This window comes from Parus major, chromosome 5 (assembly GCF_001522545.3).
Source record: "Parus major isolate Abel chromosome 5, Parus_major1.1, whole genome shotgun sequence".
Taxonomy (NCBI): Eukaryota; Metazoa; Chordata; class Aves; order Passeriformes; family Paridae; genus Parus; species Parus major.
Genome location: NC_031774.1, coordinates 3,933,458 through 3,953,436, shown reverse-complemented (window position 1 = coordinate 3,953,436; position 19,979 = coordinate 3,933,458). Strand labels below are relative to the sequence as shown.

At 63.3% G+C, this 19,979-nt stretch overlaps 2 protein-coding genes across 3 annotated transcripts in view; one reads left to right on the top strand and one right to left on the bottom strand.

Moving 5' to 3' along the window:
* PLEKHG3 (pleckstrin homology and RhoGEF domain containing G3) overlaps nucleotides 1-1,390 on the top strand; it is a 9,018-nt gene extending 7,628 nt beyond the window's left edge. Inside the window, exon 17 of the mRNA XM_015629646.3 lies at nucleotides 4-1,390. Coding sequence (XP_015485132.2) covers nucleotides 4-369 — 366 coding nt within the window. The 3' untranslated portion in view covers nucleotides 370-1,390. The remainder of the gene's footprint in view (nucleotides 1-3) is intronic.
* On the bottom strand, nucleotides 873-19,476 carry SPTB (spectrin beta, erythrocytic). Of its 2 annotated transcripts, XM_015630153.3 has the most exons (36): nucleotides 19,452-19,476; nucleotides 15,914-16,111; nucleotides 15,688-15,839; nucleotides 15,345-15,518; nucleotides 15,144-15,235; nucleotides 14,981-15,061; nucleotides 14,773-14,888; nucleotides 14,476-14,588; nucleotides 14,210-14,397; nucleotides 14,008-14,125; nucleotides 13,492-13,650; nucleotides 13,106-13,408; nucleotides 12,806-12,956; nucleotides 11,843-12,710; nucleotides 11,629-11,766; nucleotides 10,780-11,539; nucleotides 10,483-10,685; nucleotides 10,309-10,399; nucleotides 10,091-10,237; nucleotides 9,289-9,552; nucleotides 8,941-9,156; nucleotides 8,765-8,854; nucleotides 8,392-8,667; nucleotides 7,951-8,081; nucleotides 7,497-7,701; nucleotides 7,041-7,415; nucleotides 6,662-6,906; nucleotides 6,439-6,577; nucleotides 6,281-6,365; nucleotides 5,997-6,193; nucleotides 5,789-5,898; nucleotides 5,430-5,514; nucleotides 2,599-2,768; nucleotides 2,330-2,503; nucleotides 2,216-2,258; nucleotides 873-1,756 (listed from the first exon to the last, which is right to left on the bottom strand). In XM_015630153.3, the coding sequence occupies exons 2-36, from the start codon at nucleotides 16,059-16,061 to the stop codon at nucleotides 1,586-1,588; spliced, it is 6,978 nt and encodes a 2,325-aa protein (XP_015485639.1). In that variant the 5' UTR covers nucleotides 16,062-16,111; nucleotides 19,452-19,476; the 3' UTR covers nucleotides 873-1,585. The 2 variants fall into 2 exon arrangements, with proteins under 2 accessions (XP_015485639.1, XP_033371202.1); XM_033515311.1 differs by lacking the exons at nucleotides 873-1,756; nucleotides 2,216-2,258; nucleotides 2,330-2,503; nucleotides 2,599-2,768 and adding an exon at nucleotides 4,137-5,149 and having other exon boundaries at nucleotides 19,452-19,470.
* Nucleotides 19,477-19,979: the final 503 nt, after the last annotated feature.

Sequence of the window (19,979 nt, the reverse complement as noted above, 5' to 3'; positions counted from 1 at the left end):
AAGGAGCGGGGCAGTGGCCGGAGCCGCAGTGCCGAGGCCAACGGGGGCTCGGACACCCCGAGCCCGGCGCCAGCGCGGTACAGCAGTGATGGGGCGCTGTGGGTGGCGGCCGAAGCCCCTCTGGGCTCCGGGCAGCGGGTGCTGGTGCTGGAGCGGCTGCCGGAGCCCCCGGCCTACGTGCAGATCCGCTCGCCCACCACCAGGGAGAAGATCTGCCTGAAGGCGGTGGTGGAGCGCTGCAAAGCCTACCAGGCATCTGAAGAGTACCGGCGGCGCTGCCCCGAGCCCCCCGGCAGCCCCGAGCCGCTGCGCCACGGCCTCGTCAGGGACCTGCGGCAGAAGTTTCAGACCCTCGACGCTGCCAGCTAGGGGCAGGGATGGGTAGAAGGGGTGTCCTGTGGACCCTCACAGGAAGGAGCACCCTGTGGACCTCCAACCTGCCTGGGAAAAGAGGCACCACATGGACCTCAAGTCTCGTTGGAAAAAGGAGATCCCCATGGATCCTGAACCTGCCTGGGAGAAGGGACACCCCATGGCCTCCCAGGCTGTTTGGAAGAGGGAGGTCTTTGGGAACTTCCAGTCTGCCCAGGATCCCCAGCCCTCCTGGAAGAAGGAGCAAGCCATGGACACCCAGCTTGCCCAGGAGAAGGGGCAACCCATGGACCCCCAATCTACCTGTAAGAAGAGGCACCCATGACCCCCCAGCCCACAGGAAAACCTGGCAGAAAGAGCACCCTGGGGACTCCCAACCTGCTCTGGACAAGAGACACCCCCTGTTCTCTCTGCCCACAGGATCAGGGGCACCCCAAGAACCTCCCACTACAAGCACCAGTGGCCCCCACGCCCTGCAGGCACCCAGCACTGCACCCTGCTCGCTTTCACATCTTTATTAGAAAAAAAACCCCAAACTGAACCCAAAGTTCCTTTGTGGTTGCCCGCCCCCCCCCAGGGTGTCTCGGCCCGGCTGCGGGGTGCAGGGGGGCCCCCCCACCCCGGCTATGGGGGGGCACGGGATGGGGGGTGCCAGAGAGGGGCCCCCATGGACTGACGCTCTTTGGTTGGTGCCCACGGGGGCCAAGGGGTCCCCCCTCTGCACCCACACGCTGTGGGGGGGGAGGTTATGGCTTTGGGGGGCACCCACACGCCCCCCGTGCGGGTGCTGGGGGGGGTCCATGCACACCTGTGGGGTGCACACCTGTGCCGTGCGTGCGGAGGGGGGCCGGGGGGTGCACCTGCATGCGGGGACACACGTGTGCAGACGTGTGCGTGCAGGGACACGTATGGGCACGGGGGGTGCACGCCTGGGGGGCACCTGCGGCCGCCTCCGCGCAGGGGTGCGCCTGAAGCGTGTAAATGTATGTATATATATAAATACAAATATATATATATACACTGCGCACACTGACACGTGTGCTCGTGGCGGGGATGGGGGCTGGGGGGCTCCTGCCCACGTGTGACCCCCGCGTGCCCCTCTAGACCCAGTGGCACCTGTACAGGCACCGCGGACGCGTGTCCTTACGCACGCGTGGCCCCGATGGCGTGATGTGGGGTGTCACCCCCTTCCCCCCACCGCCATCCAGAGGGGTTATTTCTTTTTTGGGAAGAAGCTGAAGCGTTTCTCCTTGTCCTTGCGGGGCAGGGGGGCTTCAGGGGGGGCTGGGGGTATGGGCAGGGGGAGGCTCTGCACCTTCCCGCGGCTGCCCCGACACTCGGTGATGGCTGCGCTCAGCCCCTGCAGCCAGGCCTGCAGCTCCTCCTGTGGGCACGGGGGGGTGGTCAGGGGGGGCTTCCTTGGCCCCTCAGCAGTGTCCCAGCCAACCACAGGGCCCCCTGGATGGTGGCCCGTGTGCCATGTCTTCCATGGACACCTATGTCCCCTTGGGCACTGCCTACCCCTCACCGTGTCCTCATGGCACCCCTGGCCATCATCCCCTTCCCCTCTGAGCATTGCTGGCCATGTCCCCCAGCCATCCCTGTGTACCGCGGTCACTGCTGGCCACCACCATGTCCCCTGGACAACTACAGCCACCCCATGTACCCCTGCGCACCACTGGTGTCCCCCTGGGAACAACCAGCCACCCTGTGTGTCCCTCTGGACCTCTCTGACCACCCATGTCCCCTTGGGCACTGCTGACCACCACCAGCACACCCTCCAGCCACCCTGTGCCCCCTGGGCTCCACCAGCCACCCCGTGACCCCCCAGGCCACCCCTCACCTCATCCTTGCCATGGAACAGCCACTCGCTGCCATTGCTGAGCCTAGGGACAGAGCACAGACACCAGTGCCATGCATGCCCACAGTGCCACCCCGCACGGTGCCGTGCCCTCACCTGAGCTTGAAGACGTGTTTCTTCTTCTTGTAGCCTGCGGGCACCTCGCAGCGGGCGTCCCACAGCCCCAGGGGCTCCTCACCCTGGCACGGCAGCCCCAGCGCGCGGCTCTTGGCGTCCTTGAAGAAGGCGAGCTGGCCACCTCGCAGGACGCAGTACCGTGTGCTCCACGACCTGCACCGGCACCGTGTCACCCCGGGGACACAGCCCCGCTGGGGACACAGCCCCGCTGGGGACACCACACTCGCCACCACCGCTGCTGTGCCTACCGGTTGGATGCGCGCTTGGTGGCCGCCTCCAGGTCGTGCTTGCGGCCGAGGTAGCCCTCCAGTTGGACGCTGCTGACACGGGCGGGCAGCGTGGCTGGCTCCTCCGGCTCCTCCCGCGGTGGCCGTGGGGTCGGTGACACCGGCTCCTCTTCACCTGTCCTCGGTGCCAGCTGTTGCGAGGCAACAGCGCGGTTATGCCGCAGTGTCACCCACCCACTGCCACCGATGGACCCACGGCAAGGTGTTGTCCCCTCCCCTGGTGGCACTGGGCACACAGGGTCACCAATGGGTCATGGACCTCAGTTTGGTGGCCTGGGGGTGGGTCACCACCAGGTCCCCCTACCAGTGACATCACCAGCTCTGGAATGTGGGAACTGGTGTCTACTGGGAAGACCCCAGTGAGTGGCTGGATGCCAATGACCCCACCAGTTCCGACAGGTGGGAACTGGTGACTGCTGGGACAACCACTCAGCATCCTCATCCCAGATGTGATCCCCCAGTGAGTGTCTGGGATCCTGCAGTGAGTCCAGCCCTGGAACCCTCCGCACAGTGCCAGTGACCCTGCCAGATCCAGGGAGTGGGAACTGATGGTTATTGGGAAGACCTCAGTGAGGATCTGGGATGTAGTCCAGCCCTGGGACTCAGTGCAGTGTGCAATGTGTGTGTCCATCTCACATCCTGCAAACATCTCATGTGCAGGTATTGGTGGCTACTGGGAGGACCTCAGTGAGCAGCTGGGACATGGTTCAGCCTTAGGACACTCAGATTTCGGTGCCAGTGACCCCACCAGCTCCAGTATGTGGGAACTGGTGGGTACTGGGAAGACCCCAACAATCAGCTGGGACCCTCAGCACAGTGCCAGTGAAGCCACCAGCTCCAGTGTGTGGGAACTGGTGGGTACTGGGAAGACCCCAACAATCAGCTGGGACCCTCAGCACAGTGCCAGTGAAGCCACCAGCTCCAGTACACACAACTGGTGGCTACTGGGAGGACCCCAGTGAGCGGCTGAGACCTGGGCCAGTCCTGGCACTCCCCAGTCTCAGTGCCAGTGTCTCCTCAGATTTGGGATGATGAGGTTGAACCAAGCTAGATGAGAAGTCCTGGGAGCCACCTCAGTGTAGTCACCAGCCCCGGGGACATGGGGACAGTGGGAGGTCTGGTTGGGGACCGTGGCATCAGTGCCATCATCTCAAGGCATCAGTGGTGCCTGATGAAGGGGACACTCATCCAGCTGTGTGCCACAGGAGGGGCTTGGCCATGGCCCCTGTCCCCAAGGAGCCAGGAGATGCCCATGTACCCAGGCAGGCAGTGATCTTGCCCCCACATGTGTAGTCAGGGGTCTTGTCCCCAAGCAGGCAAATGTGATCTTGTTCCCAGGGAGGCAGGAGATGTCCCAGGTAGAGGGGGCTCTTTTTTCCAAGCAGGGGAAGTGTCTGTGTTCCTGAGCAGGCAAAGACGACCCTGTCCCCAAGGAGCCAGAAGATTCCCATGTCCCCAAGAACGCAGAACAGGACCCTGTCCCCAAAGAGATGCCCATGTCCCCGAGCCAGCAGAAATGTTCTTGTCCCCAAGTAGGTTCTCAAGGATCCTGTCCCCATGCAGGCTAAAGTGATCTGGTCCCCAGGGATCCAGAGAACAGCCATGTTCCCGAGCAGGCCGGCAGTAAGCAGAGAGCACTCCTGTCCCCAAGCAGTTGAAAGTGGCCATGTCCCCAAGCAGGCAGAGAGGATCCTGTTCCTTAGGGGCCAGAAGATGTGCATGTCGCTGTGCTGGCAGAAATGATCCTGCCCCAAGGAGCCAGGAGATGCCCATGTCCCCAAGCAGGCGGAAGAGGCAGAAGGGGTTTCTGTCCCCAAGGAGCCAGAGGATGCCCATGTCCCTGAGTAGGCTGGCAATAAGTAGAGAGGGCTACTGTCCCCAAGCTGATGAAAGTGGCCATGTCCCCAAGCAGGCTGAGTGGTACACTCTCCCTGAGTAGCCAGAACTCCACATCCCTGATCAGGCACAAATGAGCTTGTTCCCATGCAGGCACTCAAGGGTCCTGTCCCCAGGCAGGGGAGAATGATCTGGTCCCTGCAGAGCCAGGAGATGCCCATGTCCCTAAGCAGGCAGAAGAGGCAGAAGGGGCTCCTGTCCCCAAGCAGGCAGAGCCACAGACAGCCATCGTGTCCCTGCGCAGGCAGAGCATGTGGGAGGAGCAGAGAGCTGGCAGCGAGCACAGGGGCTGGCACACGGTGACAATGCCCTGTAGGTGACGATGCCTGCCTCGAAGGGTGACAATGCTGCAGGATGTAACGATGCCCCAGAGGGTGACAGTGCCCCATGGGGTGGCAATGCTCCGTATGGTGATTGTGTCTCTTGGGGTGACGATGCTCCACAGGGTGACAATGACCCACAGGGTGAAAATTCCCTGCAGAGTGCCGATGTCCTGCACGGTTCCGATGAAGTCCCACAGGGTGACGACGCCCCGCAGGATACTGATGTCCCATACAGCAATGATGTCCCTTGGGGTGACACGGTGGCCCCAGGGCAGACACTCCAGCTCTGGCTGCTGCACGGATCCCAGACACACGCATACACCATGGGTGCCACCCCCCATGTCACCCCAGGAGTTGGGGCAAAGGGGACCTGCAGTGCCCCTCTGCCCACCCGGCCTTTTTGGGGTAATTCAACATTTATTCAACACAAGGCAAGGACAAGGTGAAGGCTGGGAATGTGGGGATCTGTCAACACAGTGAGGTCATGGTCATGGGGAGTGCCAGGAGCTGTGGGACATGCAGGGACACCTTTTTGGTCGTCAGGGAAGGTAAAAGCTAAATTCAAGAACTGACCGGCTCTGGTCCATCCGTAGTGGGCAGTGAAGTGTCCTGTGTGCTCACATCCTTCTTCTCCTCCTCTTCCTCCTCCTCCTCCGACCTGCACAGGGAGACAGTCAGTCAGCATCCCTATCCTAGACCTGATCCCAAAGGGATGGGGCTGGCTGCTGCTCTCCTGTCCCCGCTGAGGGATGAAAGCCCTGTCAGGGTGAGGCTTGACCTTCATCTCTCCTCTTCATCAGCATCAATTTATGGCTTGGAAAACGCAAATTGCTAAAAAGCCCCTTAATGCTAAAAAACATTCTTAATGGTTTGAGAAGAGAGGTGTGGAAACAGTGTCTCTGGTCACATGGAGTGATGGTGGCATCCCTTACCCAGCCTCCAGCTCCCCATCCAGATCCAGGCAGTAGTCAGGAGCTTCGGAGCGCATTGTTCCATCCCGCACCAGCCCCTCACGCAGAGACCGCCCACCCAGGAGCTCCAGCTGCCAGGCAAAGAGTGAAGGTGTTAAGGGATGGGGGAGAGACTGTGTCAGGGCCGACAGAGTCTTCCTCATTGTTTCTCATCCCGAGTCTTTCTCACCGTTGTCAGCTTCCTGAGGGCAGCAATGCGCTCCTCCCAAGTGGCGGAGGACTTCTCAAAAGCTTCGTGCCGCTTCAGCAGCTTCTCCACTGCATCCACCGTCTGCCCGTAGTCACTGCTGGCCAGGTAGGGCTCCTGAGCCATGAGCCATGACTCGGCCACCGAGGCGTCGCGGGAGAACTGGCACACCTCCAGCACTGTGGGAGGGATGGGCAACACTCAGCCCCTGGACCACCCGCCCCCAGCACTGCCGCACTCCTCCCTGGCACCCCCAGCGCACTCACACAGCCGCAGCCGCTCCCAGCGCTGCTCCCACGTCTCCATCATGGCTTTCCTCTTGTCCACCAGCTCCACCAGCTTCACCTTGATCTGTGAGAGGATGCTGTTAGGGGGTGGCCCAGATGGCATCACCCGCACCGCCCCCTATCCCCGATTCCCTCACCTCTGGTGAGTCCTGGTGCTTGCGCTGCAGCAGCTTCTTGCCCAGCTCGATGCAGTTGGTGAAGTTCTTCCCCCGAGCATCCACCTCAGCCTTAATTCCCTGGTGGTATTTCATCAGCAGCTCCACCGAGGAGACATCCCTGAGTGGAGGGGTCAGTGCACCAGGGTCAGTGGTGCCATTGGATCCATGTCCCATCCCAGGTGCCCGCTGGGTGCATCCATACCTGGGTTTCTCCTGCGTCTCAATCTGCCGGACAGTGCTCTCCATCCAGGAGAGCAGATCTCGTGCCATGCTGAAGAAGCGGTGCTTGTCAGCTGTGTCCGTCAGCCGTGCCCGGCGCCCGCTGCACGCTTCCAGCAGCTCCTGCAGTGCTCGGGACACCTCCTGCTCCTGCTCCTGGATTCCAGCTGCCTTCTCCCCAGCATAGGCGGTCTGCAGGCGTGCTGCCGTCTCCCGAAACTGCTGCACCTGCACAAACCACAGAATGGCTTGGGTTGGAAGAGACCTCAAAGACCATTGAGCCCAGCCTCCCACCATGGGTAGGGATGCTTTCCACAAGACCACAGAGAATGCTGAGCATCCACGTCAGGTTGGAGCCTCACCTGTGCCTCCAGCAGCTGGAGGTCCCTCTCAAAGGCGCTGTGCATGCGGTGGAAAGCCTCCACTGTGCCGGCATCCTCACCCAGATCCTGGGGCAGCTCCTGGCGCCGGGTGGCAATGAGGGCCAGCAGCTCGGCACCGTCGTAGAAGTATTTGTGGAGGTCATGGGAGGCGGCAAGGAGCTGCATGCGGGTGTCGATCAGCTCCAGGAGGTCAGCCCAACTCTCATTCAGCCCATCCTTCCACTCAGCTATGGTGGCCGCCTCGATGTGCCCCGCGTCAATGAGGTCCTCAATGGTCAGGTTCACCCGGTCCACGCGCTCCTGCCCCACGCTCCCTGTCTCCCGCGCAAACTCACGAAACTTCTCCCGCAGGAGCTACATGGAGGGAAAAGAAGAGTCAAATCTCCCTCCTCAAGCCACCCGCCGGCACCGCCACATCCACCCCATCACCCTCACCATGACATGGTCCAGGTCCTGCCCCATCTCCGGGGAGGAAGCAACCACATCGCGCTCGGCAATCCACTGCTCCAGCTCTTCCACCTCCCGCTTCAGCTGGAAGAGGTGGGACATGTTCTCCAGGCGCCGGCGGCGCTCCTCGGCCGCCTCCTTCAGCCCCGCGTAGTGCTTGTCCACCTGGCCCTGCAGCCGGATGATCTGCTCCCTGCGCGGCCCCGGCACACAGACACCCAGTTCTCACCCATGAAAAAATGTCCCCAACCCACCCGAGTTGACATCCGGGGGGGTTGGGGGTGAAGGACCCGCTCTGTGCTCCCCATATCCCTCTCCGACCACCTCCCTGCCCACCTGGAGCAGCTGACACTGCCAGAGCTCCAGCCAAACCCCCCACCCATGGGGTGCTGAGGGCATGAGGTCACCCCAAAGGACAGGGGACACGTGGCGTGGCACCTACCCCTCGGGGTGGCCAGCAGAGAGCAGCTGCTGTGCCCTCCCTGCCAGCTCCTTGATGGTTTGTCCGTAGTCCTCGATGGAGCGCAGCTGCCGGACATGTCTCTTCAGCATCATCAAGCAGCTCTCCTCATCCTAGGGCATGGAAAACATCGGTGTCATGAGCACCTGGCATGGTTGGGGGACAGGGACTAGGGTCTAGACTCAGTGCCTGCCCTACGGGAATGTCCTGGCTCTGTCTGATGCCACAGGGAGCAATGGGATGGATGGTGTGTAATGGCACGGGAGTGACACGTAAGAGCAGGACACACCACAGTGTGTCACATGTGGATGATGTTCAGCAGAACAACATGGCACTGCCTGGGTCCATACTGGACATCCCAGCAAGGCACGGCCCAGTGCAGCACAGACCCCACAAACACGGAGCGTTACATGGGATCCTCACCTTTGGTTTCTCCTCAGGTCCCATGAAGAGCTCCTGCTCGCTGACCCAGGCCTCGGCCTCATCAGCATCCATGTAGTACTGCTGGGCCTCTTCAGCCTCCCGCAGGCGCTGGTGCCGGGCGGCTGCCTCCTTCTGCAGCGTCTCCCACAGCGCCCGCAGCTCCTGTGCCTGAGCCGCCAGCTCCGGGCCTGGCTCCTCACCGCTCCCCGCTGCCTCTCCCCGGTTCAGCACCTCACCCAGGCGGGGGGCATGGCCTGCCAGCTCCTTCTGCAGTGTCTGCCAGCAGGAAGGAAGTCCCAGTGAGGGTTACCCATGGGATGGATCCCGAGGGACCACCCGGGACGGTGGCTGTTGCTGCAGTACCCAGGCTCACCTCATTCCTCTTGGTCAGGCGCTGCACGCTTGGGAGGTCGGTGCCGTGATCCGTTGACCTCGCCAGGGAAAGCCGCTCCTGCACCCATAGCTGGGGGAAGGAGCACCCACTGAGCCCCCTGCAGCACCCGTGGGTACCCCCAGGCCCCTGGCCCCTGCCACAGCAAGGACACTCACCGTCTCATCCTCCAGATCCCGCCCCAGCTGGTACATGGCCTTAGCAGTCTCCAGCTCCTTCCTCTTCCTCTCCAGTGGCTCCAGCAGCTCAAGCACTCGCTGCCGGAGCATCTGCTCCTGCCTGGTGGTATCTGGCACATCCCCAGCAGCAGGGGTGCCCTGCCGCCCCAGTTCCTCCAGCTCCTTCATCCATGTTTTCACTTGCTCTTCCAGTCTCTGGCAAGGCAAATCCATGTGAGTGAGGGATCTGAACCAAAATGGAGAACCCAAATCCCATCTGGGAACGAACATCATTGCCGTGGACCTCCTGCCCCTTCCCAAAGAACCCAGTGAGGTGCCAGTACCCACCGTCAACCTCTTCAGCAGCAGGTTGGTGGCGGTGAGGTCCTTGACCTTCTCGGCATGGCGCAGCTCCTCCTGCGCCCGCCCCAGCCAGCTCTCCAGCTCCCCATAGCTCCGGGCGTACAGAGCCGAGCGCTCAGCCTCAAACAGTTGCCGGCCCTTGTCCTCGGCAGCGCTGCTCAGCTCGGCCCAGCGCCGGCGCAGCTCCTCCAGCCGCTGCGTCACCACCGCACCGTACTGCGGCTTGCGTGTGGCCAGCTCCGTCCCCTCCTGCGGCAACAGCAGAGAGGTGGGTGGTCACTGAGGCATGGGCACATCCCACCCATGCAGCAGGCTGGGAGCATTCCAGAGTCCTGGAATTGTTAAGGTTGGAAGACACCTCTCAGGCTGTAGAGTCCACCCGTCCCCCCAGAACTGCCAAGGCCACCACTAACCTGTGTCCCCAGATGCCATGTTCACATAGCTTTTAAATCCCTCCAGGGATGGGGATTCTACTACTGCCATGGGTAGTCTGTGCCATGTAGGCTGCACAACCCTTTCCCTTAAGAAATTTTCCCTGATATCCAATCAAAACCTCCCCTGGTGCAACCTGAGGCTGTTTCCTCTTGTCCTTTCCCTTGTTTCCTGGAAGCAGAGCCCAAACCCCAGCTGGCTGCACCCTCCTGTCAGGGAGTTGTAGAGAGCAAGAAGGTCCTCCTTGAGCCTCCTTTTCTCCAGGCTGAGCCTCCCAGCTCCCTCAGCAATTCCTCATGCTCCAGACTCTTCCCCAGCTCCATTCCCCATCTCCAACCACGGTGCTGCCACCCACCGCTTCAATCTTCTCCAGCCAGCTTTGGTTGGGTGCAAGCTCAGCCATGAATGCCTGGTGCTTCTGCCACTTGCTGTGGAGACCACGGGCTTCTCCATAGGAGACATCCTGAGCCATCAGCATCTTCTCATCCACCCAGGCATCAAACTGCAGGGAAGGGGTGTCAGTGCTCAGCTGCTGGGGACTCCCCAGGGATCCCCACCACGTTGCATTCCTACCTCACGGCAGCTCTGCAGGAAAGTCTGTAGGTCGTGGTTGTCTTGCATCAAACCCGCTGCCTCCTCCACCTTGTCCATGACGGCTCCATGCCTGGCAGGGAACCATGGATGTGGAGCATCAGCCCTGCTGCCCACACACTGCCCACCCACCTGCCAGCCCTGTGCTGGACTCACCGCTCCTGGAGAGCTCGGCACTTCTCGGAGATCTTCTCGGCAAAGATGTTCTCCTCAGCCACCAGCTTGGTGCCACCAACCACCACCTCTGGGACCTTCTTGGCATTGCTCTCCACACCAGCACGGAAGTTCTGGAAGCGGTGCAGGGCAGCAGCCGAGCCCTCCAGCGTGGAGGGCAGTTCCAAGTGGGACAGTGTGTACTCCTGAGGGGCACAGCAAGGGATCAGCGCACGAACACCCATTTTTAGGGTGCCCGTGAGCCGAGACAATCCCAAAGGACATCGCTTGAGCACCCACCTGCTTGGTGAGGAGGATCTCTGCCTGCTTGGTGTCGCGAAGGAACTCCTGGAAGTTGCGGCACTGGGTGAGGAAGCGCTTCCGAGCCTCTGCCATCTTGCCCAGGGCAGCCCAGCCGTCCTTCACGCCACCCAGGCGCTGCCGCAGCCCCTCGTATTCGGGGTCCGTCTGCCCCCCCAGCACCCGCTCCCCCGCCTCCGCCAAGGCAGCGAAGGCTCCCGCATGCTCCTCGGCGTCGCGCCGGGCCGCTTCGTGCCGCTGCAGCATCTCCTCTGCCTCCGACAGCGACGCCGGCACCTCATCGACGGCCGCCACGGCTTTCTGAGCGCCGAAGAGCCACGCCTGGAAGTCATCCAGGTCCTGCAGGAAACTCCGGAGCTGCCCGGCTTCCCCCAGGGACGCCGCACGCTCTGCCAGGGCCGCCTGCAGCTCATCCCAGGCGGACGTGGCCATCGCCAGCTTCTGGGCCACCTCCGTGGCCGCCTCGGGCCGCTCCTCGGCCAGGCGCTCGGCTTGGGAGCGCAGGGCGGCCAGGCGGTCCTGGGCCACTGCCAGCTCCCGCTCGATGCCGTAGAGCTTGCGCTGGGTGGCCAGGACGCCGGCCAGGTCGCGGCCCAGCTCGGCCGTGGCTTCCACCGCTCGGGCTTTGCTCCGCAGCCATTTCTGGGTCTCCTCCGACTCCAGGTTGTAGTTGAGGAGGCGCAGCGCCGAGCCCACCGCCCGCCGGCGCTCTGACACCAGCTCCCGGAACCGGCCCCACCTGCGGGACAGAGGCGGGGGATGGCGGGGGATGGCGGGGGCCACTGTCACCGTGTCACCCGCCCGCCCCGACACCGCCCGACACCTCACCTCTCGTTGAGTTGCTCCCGGCACTGCCGGACCTGGGGGCTCCGGGGGTGCCCGCTGGCCAGGAGCCCGTCGGCTGCCTGGTTGACTGCGGCGATCTGGGAAGCCACGGTGGCCATGTCTTGCTCCAGCCCGTCCAACCTGCGGGAACATCCATGCTTAGAACGAGCAGCAACTCAGGACAGGGCACGGCAGGGTGGTGGTGGATCCTTCCTACCTGCGCTGCGTCACGTCCAGGTCCTCCAGCGCCTTCGGCACCTCCAGCTCTCCCAGCCAGGTCTCCTTGGAGCCCATCCAGAGATGGCAGGCATCGCTCTCCCCGAAAACAGTGTAGAGGTCCAGGGCATCCTGCAGCTGGCGGCCGCGGCGCTCGGCCAGTGCGGCCGCCTCGGCGTGCAGCTCCCGCAGGGCCGCCAGCCGGCTCTGCGCCTCGGGACCGGCACGCAGCTCCGGCGGAAAGCCCTCGGCCTGCTGAGCCAGCCTGTCCAGCTGCTCCCGGGCGGCCGCCAGCTCGTCCAGCAGCTCCTGGTGCTGCCGCAGCAGGACAAGGGTGCGGGATTCATCCTGGCCCAGCTCCTCGGCGGCCGCCCGCCGGCGCGCATCCTGCAGCCCCTCCGCCAGCTCCTCCACCTCCGCCTGGAACTGGAAGAAGCCCTCGGCTTCCCGCAAGCCGCGCCGTCGGAACGCCGCCAGCTCCTCCAGCTGTGCCCACAGCGCCCGCACGGCCGCCCCCCGCTCCCGCAGCCGCTCGGCCGCCCGGCCCGCCGCCGCCAGCCCCTCGCCCACCGCCAGCGTCTGCTCCAGCCGCCCGCCCCGGCTCCGCATCTCGGCCTCGAAGGCAGCGTGCCGGCGCTGGAGCAGCAGCACGCCGGGCAGGTCCTTCCCGAAGTCCAGGGAAGAGTAGAGCTGTTCCTGCTCCTTGATCCAGCTCTCTGCCTCGTCCAGCTCCCACAGGCAGGTCCAGAGGGAGCGCGATTGCTCCAGCAAGGCTCTCCTCCGCGCTGCCAGTACCTGCAGCTCTCGCCGGCACATTTCCAGGTGGCTCACGCGGTCCCGGATGACTTTGGGATCGCAGGGACGATAGCCTGAGCAGGGAGCAGGGTGGGTGGGTGCTCGTCAGTACAGCGTCCTGCTTTCCCTTGGCCATGCCAGGGATGCAGGGGTATCCTGGCATACCCACCCTCAGCGTCGGCAAAGCGGAGGGCGGCAGCACTGATGGCCCGGGTCTTCTCTGCCTGTACGGCCATGTCAGCCTCCAGCAGACGGTGGGTCTGCAGCAGCTCCTCTGCTTCCAGAAGATGCTTCCCAGATTCGGGAGATGCCAGCTTCACCTGCAGGAGACCCTCAGCCATTACCCACCAACACCCAGAACCCAGCACCAGCACCCCAACATCTCATCTCCCTCCCCAGTGAACTTCTACCAACACCTGGTGGGACAAAGACACCTCACCCATGGTGACACCCAATGCCCACAGCTCACCTTGACCTCATCCATCCAGTCGATGCAATGGAGCATCTCCTGGAAGAGGTGCTGCAGGGTGAGGTTCATCTCCAGGCGCTGGCGCCGGGCAGCCAGTAGCTCCAGGAGCTGCTCCCAGAGCCGCAGGATGTTGTCCTTCCGCCCGTTGATGCGCTGGATGTCATGGTAGCCCTCCAGCTCCAGCTCCTTGGCCACAGCCTCAATGGCCTGCACCCTCTCCCTGTAGGCAGCCGTGTCTGTCTCGATGGCCTCGTGCTTCTTCTTGGCTGCCTCCACCGCCGCCAGATCCTGCCCAAAGTTGTCCTGCCCCAGCACAGAGCCCGTGGTGAGGCTCTGGTGAGTTCCCCAGGGTGGGGGTCCCTGGTGTGGGTGGTCTCCCTCCTCACCTGGGCCACCAGACGCTGGTTCTCACTCAGCCAGGCCTCCCGCATGGCTGCTTTGCGGTCAAAGCGCCGTGCCAGCTGCTCCAGCTTCTCCTGACGGATCAGCTCATTGCGCAGCGCCAGCTCCCGCTCATGCTCCGCTTTCTCCAGCTGCTCCCAGGCCTGGGGGAAGGCAGAAATGGACCAGTGGCACCCATATCCCACATCCCCCCACCCACCCAACCATTTCTTGTTCTGCTGGTGAACCCCATCATGACCCCCAGGTGGAGGAACAGAACCTGCCATGGGATGCATCAGTCCTGTCCCAGTATGGATTCAGCATGTCCTGGGATGGACCTGAACTGCCTCAGGAGATGGATTCAACCTGCCCTCAGACCCATCCCAGCCTGGCCAAGGACCTGAACTGCTCAGGGGTGGACTCAATCTGCCTCAGAAGAGGAATTCAGTTTTCCCCAGGAGATGGACCTGACTTGACCACAGGAGACAGCCCCCAGCTCCCACAGCAGACAGAGCCCATACCCGGTTGATGTCAGAGACCAGGCGCCCCTCGTGTGGGGTGTAGACACGCTGGTTGTTGGCCCTCATCCGCGACTGGATGGTGAAGAGCAGCACCTCCAGGTTGCCCTTCTCCTGAAACCTGGCCCAGAGAATGCTCAGTGTTGGGCACCCTTGGGGTGGGCATGCCCAACAGGGGCGGGCATGGGGAGCAGGGGGCTCTTACTTGGGGGGCTTCTCCACGGTACGGTACGTGCTGAAGGCTTGCAGCTGGTGCTGCACGCCAGCCAGCGAGTTGGCAAAGCTGCGGCTGTTGAGAGAGGCGATGGTCTGCTCGATCCAGGTGAGCAGGTCGGACGCCAGCCCCCCGTAGCCCTCGATCATCCGCTCTGTCTCCTTGGCGTGCTCAATGACCTGCGGTAGGACCAGGGTGAGTGTGAGGGGCCAGCATTCCAAGAGAACACCCCTGACCGCCTCATTGCTGTTCCCTACCTTGCCCAGGCGCCTTCCCTCCACCTCCAGCACCTTCATCTTGGAGAAGTAGTGGTAGAAGGCCACGACATAGGTGATGATGGACTTCTCATCAGGGTTCTCCGTGAACACATCTGCCCGGTGTGAGTGAGAAGTGTCACTCCTGACCCAACCTCAACCCACCTCACAGGCTTCATAGGTCCCTCCTGTGCCCACCCAGGCCTTCCTTCCATGTACTGAGAACCTCTCTGTGCTCCATGGAGCCTGGAAATGTCCTAGGGGAAACTGAGGCACGAGGACTGGCAGCAACTGCCTCACCTTCGGGGTCGAGGAGAGGAGTGATGCCCAGGTGCCGCTCTGCCACGCTGAATGCATGCTCCAGGTTGTGCCGGGCATTGGATTTGGTCAGGTTTTGGAAGTCAACCAGCTCAGGCCTGCAGACAGAGGACATGACACAGCGGTGACACACCTGTGGGACATCTCTTGGTGCCACTGCCACCCCAGTGCATCCTGCTGTCCCACCTACCTATGCCTGTGGATGAGGGCATTGAAGGCCAGCCCGTCCTTCCAGCTTGAGGTGAAGTTGGTGACATTCACGTGGGGGTACCTGCAATGGGGACAGGGTGTCAGTGTCACCCTCTGGACACTCCTGGGCCTTAATACAGTCGCCTGGTGATCCCACCACCTACCCTGCTGTCTTCATCTGGCACCAGAGCAGAAGTGCATCCCTGGCAGAGCGTGTCTCCCGGCCCTCCTGTGTCTCCACAATGATGTCCTGGATCTGGGGGCAAAAGGACATTCTGGGCCTGTAACAGCAGTTCCATGGAGGATGGCTCCCACCTGGGGATGAGGTGTGGAGCAGGGGGATGCCCCAAACCACCTGTCCTCACCTGGAAGCGGAGGATGATGGTCCAGATGAGGCCGAGGACGAGGCGGTGGTTGCCGTCCACGATATCGTGGGAGCCCATGTTCTCCAGGTGCACCCGCTGCTCCTTCAGGAACTGCAGCGCCTTGTCCACATTCTCCAGGCAGTGGATCCGCATCCGGCCCTTGGTGGGCTTGGGCTGGGGCGTGACAGTGCTCAGCACCCTCCCTTCCACACCACGTACCCCAAGCCCTGCCCAGGGACACCCCCACGCCCATGCTGCCACCCCAACCCTTGGCCAACACCAAGACAGATGGTGTGGCGTGGCATGGCAGGCCACAGGGTCTCCAACTGGATGAAATTCCTACCAGAAGCTCTCCTGACAGCACTTCCAGCAGCTTGATGAGCACCCGCCCATCCCGGAGGTCCATGTAGAGGTCCGAGATGCGGCAGGTGACACGAGCCAGGTGCGAGTTCACCCACTTGGTGAAGGTTTTCTTCTGCACGGCCTCCCGCTCATCTGCAGGGACAGCAGGCACGGTGTCACGGACAGTGGGGACAACCCAGGTGGGACCGAGGGGACCTGCCACCCACCTGCCAGGGCTTTGATGCGGGAGCGCTCGAAGAGGCGTGCGGAGCTGTTGTCGTTGTCCAGCTCATCGTCAGACGCATCCCAGCGGACATTGATGCGGCTGTATTGCTGCTGCAGCTCCAGCTGCTCGTAGTCATTGGCCGAGGTCATGGTCCCAGTGTGCCCCGGCCCAGTGGCCGTCGGCTACCGGCGAGAGGCCCCTGGGGGACAGCGGGACCGTGAGCATCGGTGCGGCCACAGCGGCTCACCGGCCCCGCGGCACGTGGGGATTTGCGGCTCAGAGCCCCGGGATAAGCTGCTCAGAGGGATTTAGCCTCGCCCCACCCAGGTGTTGGGGGGGCACCTGGCAGCTGCCCGCTCCAGGACCCCCGTGCTGAGCCCTGACGAGCCGGGCTAATGGATATTTACGGTGCTGCGTCCCCACCCAGCTCCCTCTGCCCACCTGAAACCCCAGCCCAGGTCCCCAGAGGTGTTCCCCCAATCCTTGGATGCCCCCAGGGAAGGGGCTGCTGCTCACCCCCACCCCAATCCCTGCACCGCAGAGGGGCTTCACCAGCACTGGTGGCAGAAAGTGGGTGACAGCTGCCGGCAGGGGGGGGCCACCCACCCCCGGGGACATTTGAGACACAGATAGGACATGGCTGGTATCTAAAAATGCCTCTGAGCAGCTGTCCGTGGCTGCTGGGGCCCCTGAGGGGTGCGAGGAGATGGGCTGGGGCTCCCCACAGCCAGCAGCGTGTCCAGGACCTCCCCTGCGACCCAGAGCTTCACAGAGCCCTCATTGTGGGTGCCGGGGGGAATCCCATCTGCCCCAAATCCCTGCTGTCCCCGTGAGCTGTGACAACCCATGGGCCCCCAGATCCCCCTTGGATGCCCCGGGGATCCCCCAGGTCCCCCCGGCAGGGTTATCGGGACAGCCCAGGCTGTGCCACACCCCAGCTCCGCACCCTAATCGGGGCAGCGCAGGCAGGGCCTTGGCTTGGACCTGGAGGCACCGGGAGCGTGCAAGGACATGGAGGAGCGTGCAGGAGTGTGAGCAGCACAGCAAGGGCACACAGGAGCACACCAGCGTGTGCAAGTGTGAGGTAGGGCATGCAGAAGGGTGGCAGAGTGTGTACCTGGGAGCCAGGACATGCAGGGGACTTGTCACAGCATCCACATGTGAACGGGGACACACAGAAGTGTGACAGAGTGTGCCTGTGAGCAAGGACACACAGGGACATGCCAGAGCATACACAGGTGAACAAGGACAAGTAGAAATGTGCCAGTGTGTATGCCTGAGAAAGGACATGCAGGAACACACCAGAGTGTGCATGGGACACACACAACAGGCACAGGAGTGGGTGCAGGGCCATGCAGGTGTGTACTGGAGCAAGCAGGAGGGTGCTGGAGCTGACCCTGCAGCCCCTCATGCCATGACTCTGTGCCTCCGCCAGAGCACCCAATTGCCCTGGCAGGAAAGCCCTGTGAGAGACCAAATTTGGGGATTTTGGCCCCAAAACTTCAGGGTCCGCCAGCAGGATGAGTGTGCTAAGTTGTGTCAGGTCTCTGCAGGATACCTGACTTCTGACTGTGTCCCCGACAACGCGGCAGCGGGGCCATGGCTGCAAGCATCCAAGGAGGAGAAAGAGGAGGAGGAGGAGGGGGAGGAGGAGGAAGAGGAGGAGGAGATGACGCCGAAGGGAGCTACAGCAGGCCCATGGGAGCATTACGAGCGCGGGCGCTCACCCACCCTTTAAATCTCCCTCCGCCGCACCGGCGCCTTCTGAGCATCCCTGCCACAGCCACGCCGCCACCAGCACCCGCCACCCGGGAATTGTCATTCCTCCCGCTCAGCGTGCGGAAAGCTGGGATTGCCAGCATGCCGGCCTTGCCGCCAGCATCCTGCGGCCGTGGCCCGGGCAGCGTCGCCTTCCCCGGCCAGTGGCTCGGCACGGTGAATCAGCACTTCCCAGTGAGGGGCTGGCACCGTGCCACCACCACGGTCCCCCCGCCGGGCATAGGGAATGTCCCCCAACACCACAAGGCCAGCTGGGGCAGCGGTTGGCACCTGGTACCTATGGCACCCTCAAACCTTCTCCCTGGCTCATCCCTCACAGCCACAGCATGCTGCCGGAAAGCCCATTTCCAGTGCACAGAAACTCATCAGAATCCCCCAAAACACCCCAAAATTCTGCCCCATCACCGCCACCCAGAGCCGGGCATGTCCCCATTGCTCCACTTCATCAAAACACTTGGATTTGACATCTCCTCTATGTCCACAAGCAGCCATGCTCTGGCTGGGAAGGGGCAGGAGCTGGGGGGCATTCCCTCAGCCCCCCAACAGTCTCCTGCCTGCCAGGTGCAGGGCCAGGGCTGGGAGCAGATGGTTCCTCTCGGCACGGCCGCGCGGCACAGCACGGGGCAGTTGGGCATGGAAAGGCACGGCACAGCTCCTCCGCCTGCGATGCCCTGCCCTGGCCAGGGCTCCCCGGCCACACTCCCACCCGCCAGGAGAATTTGGGCTTCCCCAGGGCCACATGCCGGCCGTGCCAGGACTGTCCCATGTCACCCAAGCCGGTGACACGCACACGTGCTGACACTCCACAGACATTTTTGGCTATAAATAGGCCTCCCTTGAGCACGGCGCCAGCCGAGCCCCACTCCCTTCTTAGGAGCTGCCCCCCACTGCACCCCAAAATCACCAGAAAGTGCCCCAAAACCACATGATAGCTATAAAATACTCTGTGGGGGGCCATGCTGGCACACAGCAGGATTTTCTGAGTCTCCTGTGCTTGCCACCGTCTCCCAGGGTGCCCCAATCCTCTGGTCTGGGAGGTTTATAAAGGGAAAAGCTAGGAAATCAGGCCTGGGGGACCTCTAGGTTATTGGGGTGAGGGTAAGAATTCCCCCAGCCCAACGCCCACCCTTGAGCATCTTCCTGGCACTGGGACAAGGGGGCCCAAGGGCACGGCACCCCAAAACCCCTTCCCAGTAACTCCGGTTTGCTCAGTTGCTAAAAAATGGGGGATGAGAGTGGTTGGATGATGTGTCCCACCAAGACCCTGAGGACTCGGCTTTTCCACCGTGTCCCAACAGTGCTGGAAGCACCAATGACTGGTGTGAGGAGCCCTCCAGGGGTTGGCACCCCAGGAAAAGTGTCTCCAGGGTGTCCCCACACTGTCCCCGGGTTGTCCCCAGGGTGTCCCTAGAAAGTCACCGCCACTCGCCCGCCCCGTCCTTCCGGAGAGCAGCCCCGAGGGACACGGGGTGACAGCAGACCCCCCGCGGCAGGGCGAAAAGGAGGTTCAGACTCCCCGGAGGGCTCTTCACCCCAAAACTTCACCACCAAACTTTCCTCCATGCCCACGGTCCCCCCCCACTACCCCGGTACCGCGTCCGGTGTTCGATGCCGCACCCCCAACCCGGTATCCCCGGGGTGGGCAGCGCCTGCCGGTGCTCCCCCCTAATCGCGTGTCCCCGGGGACCGGCACCTCCCGCTGTCCTCCGGTCCCTCCCGTGTTCCCCGGAGCGGCGCATCCCGGTGCCGCGGGGTCTCACCTGCGCGGGGCGGCGGGCGGGCGAGCGGCGGCGGCGGCGGCGGGGCCGGTGCGGGAGCGGGGCGGGGGGAGCGGAGCCGCCCTGCACCGCGATATAAATAACATTATCTGGGCGCGCAGGGACATTCCTACCCGGAGCCGGCGGCGCTGCCCGGCCCCGATAGCCCCGCTCCCCCCGGGAGGGCCGGGCCGAGCCGACCGGGCGGGCGGGGACGGGGATGGGCGCAGGGACGGGGACGGGGACGGGCCGCCCGCCCCGCAATGCAGCACAGCGGCGCCCCCCGGCCGCCAGCGCCACCGGCACCGGCAGCAGCACCGACCCCGGCAGCACCGGCATCGGCAGCACCGCTGGCGGCAGCATCATTGGCAGCAGCACCGGCAGTACCGGCAGCAGCGCCGGCGGCACCGGCACCTGCAGGCTGCGGAGAGGCGCAGCGCTCCGCCGACACCGGCGGGGGTCCCCGGCCATCCCCCGCGGCCAGCCCGTGTCCCTCGCTAGCTCTATGTGCCCCCCAACTAGTCCCAGGCA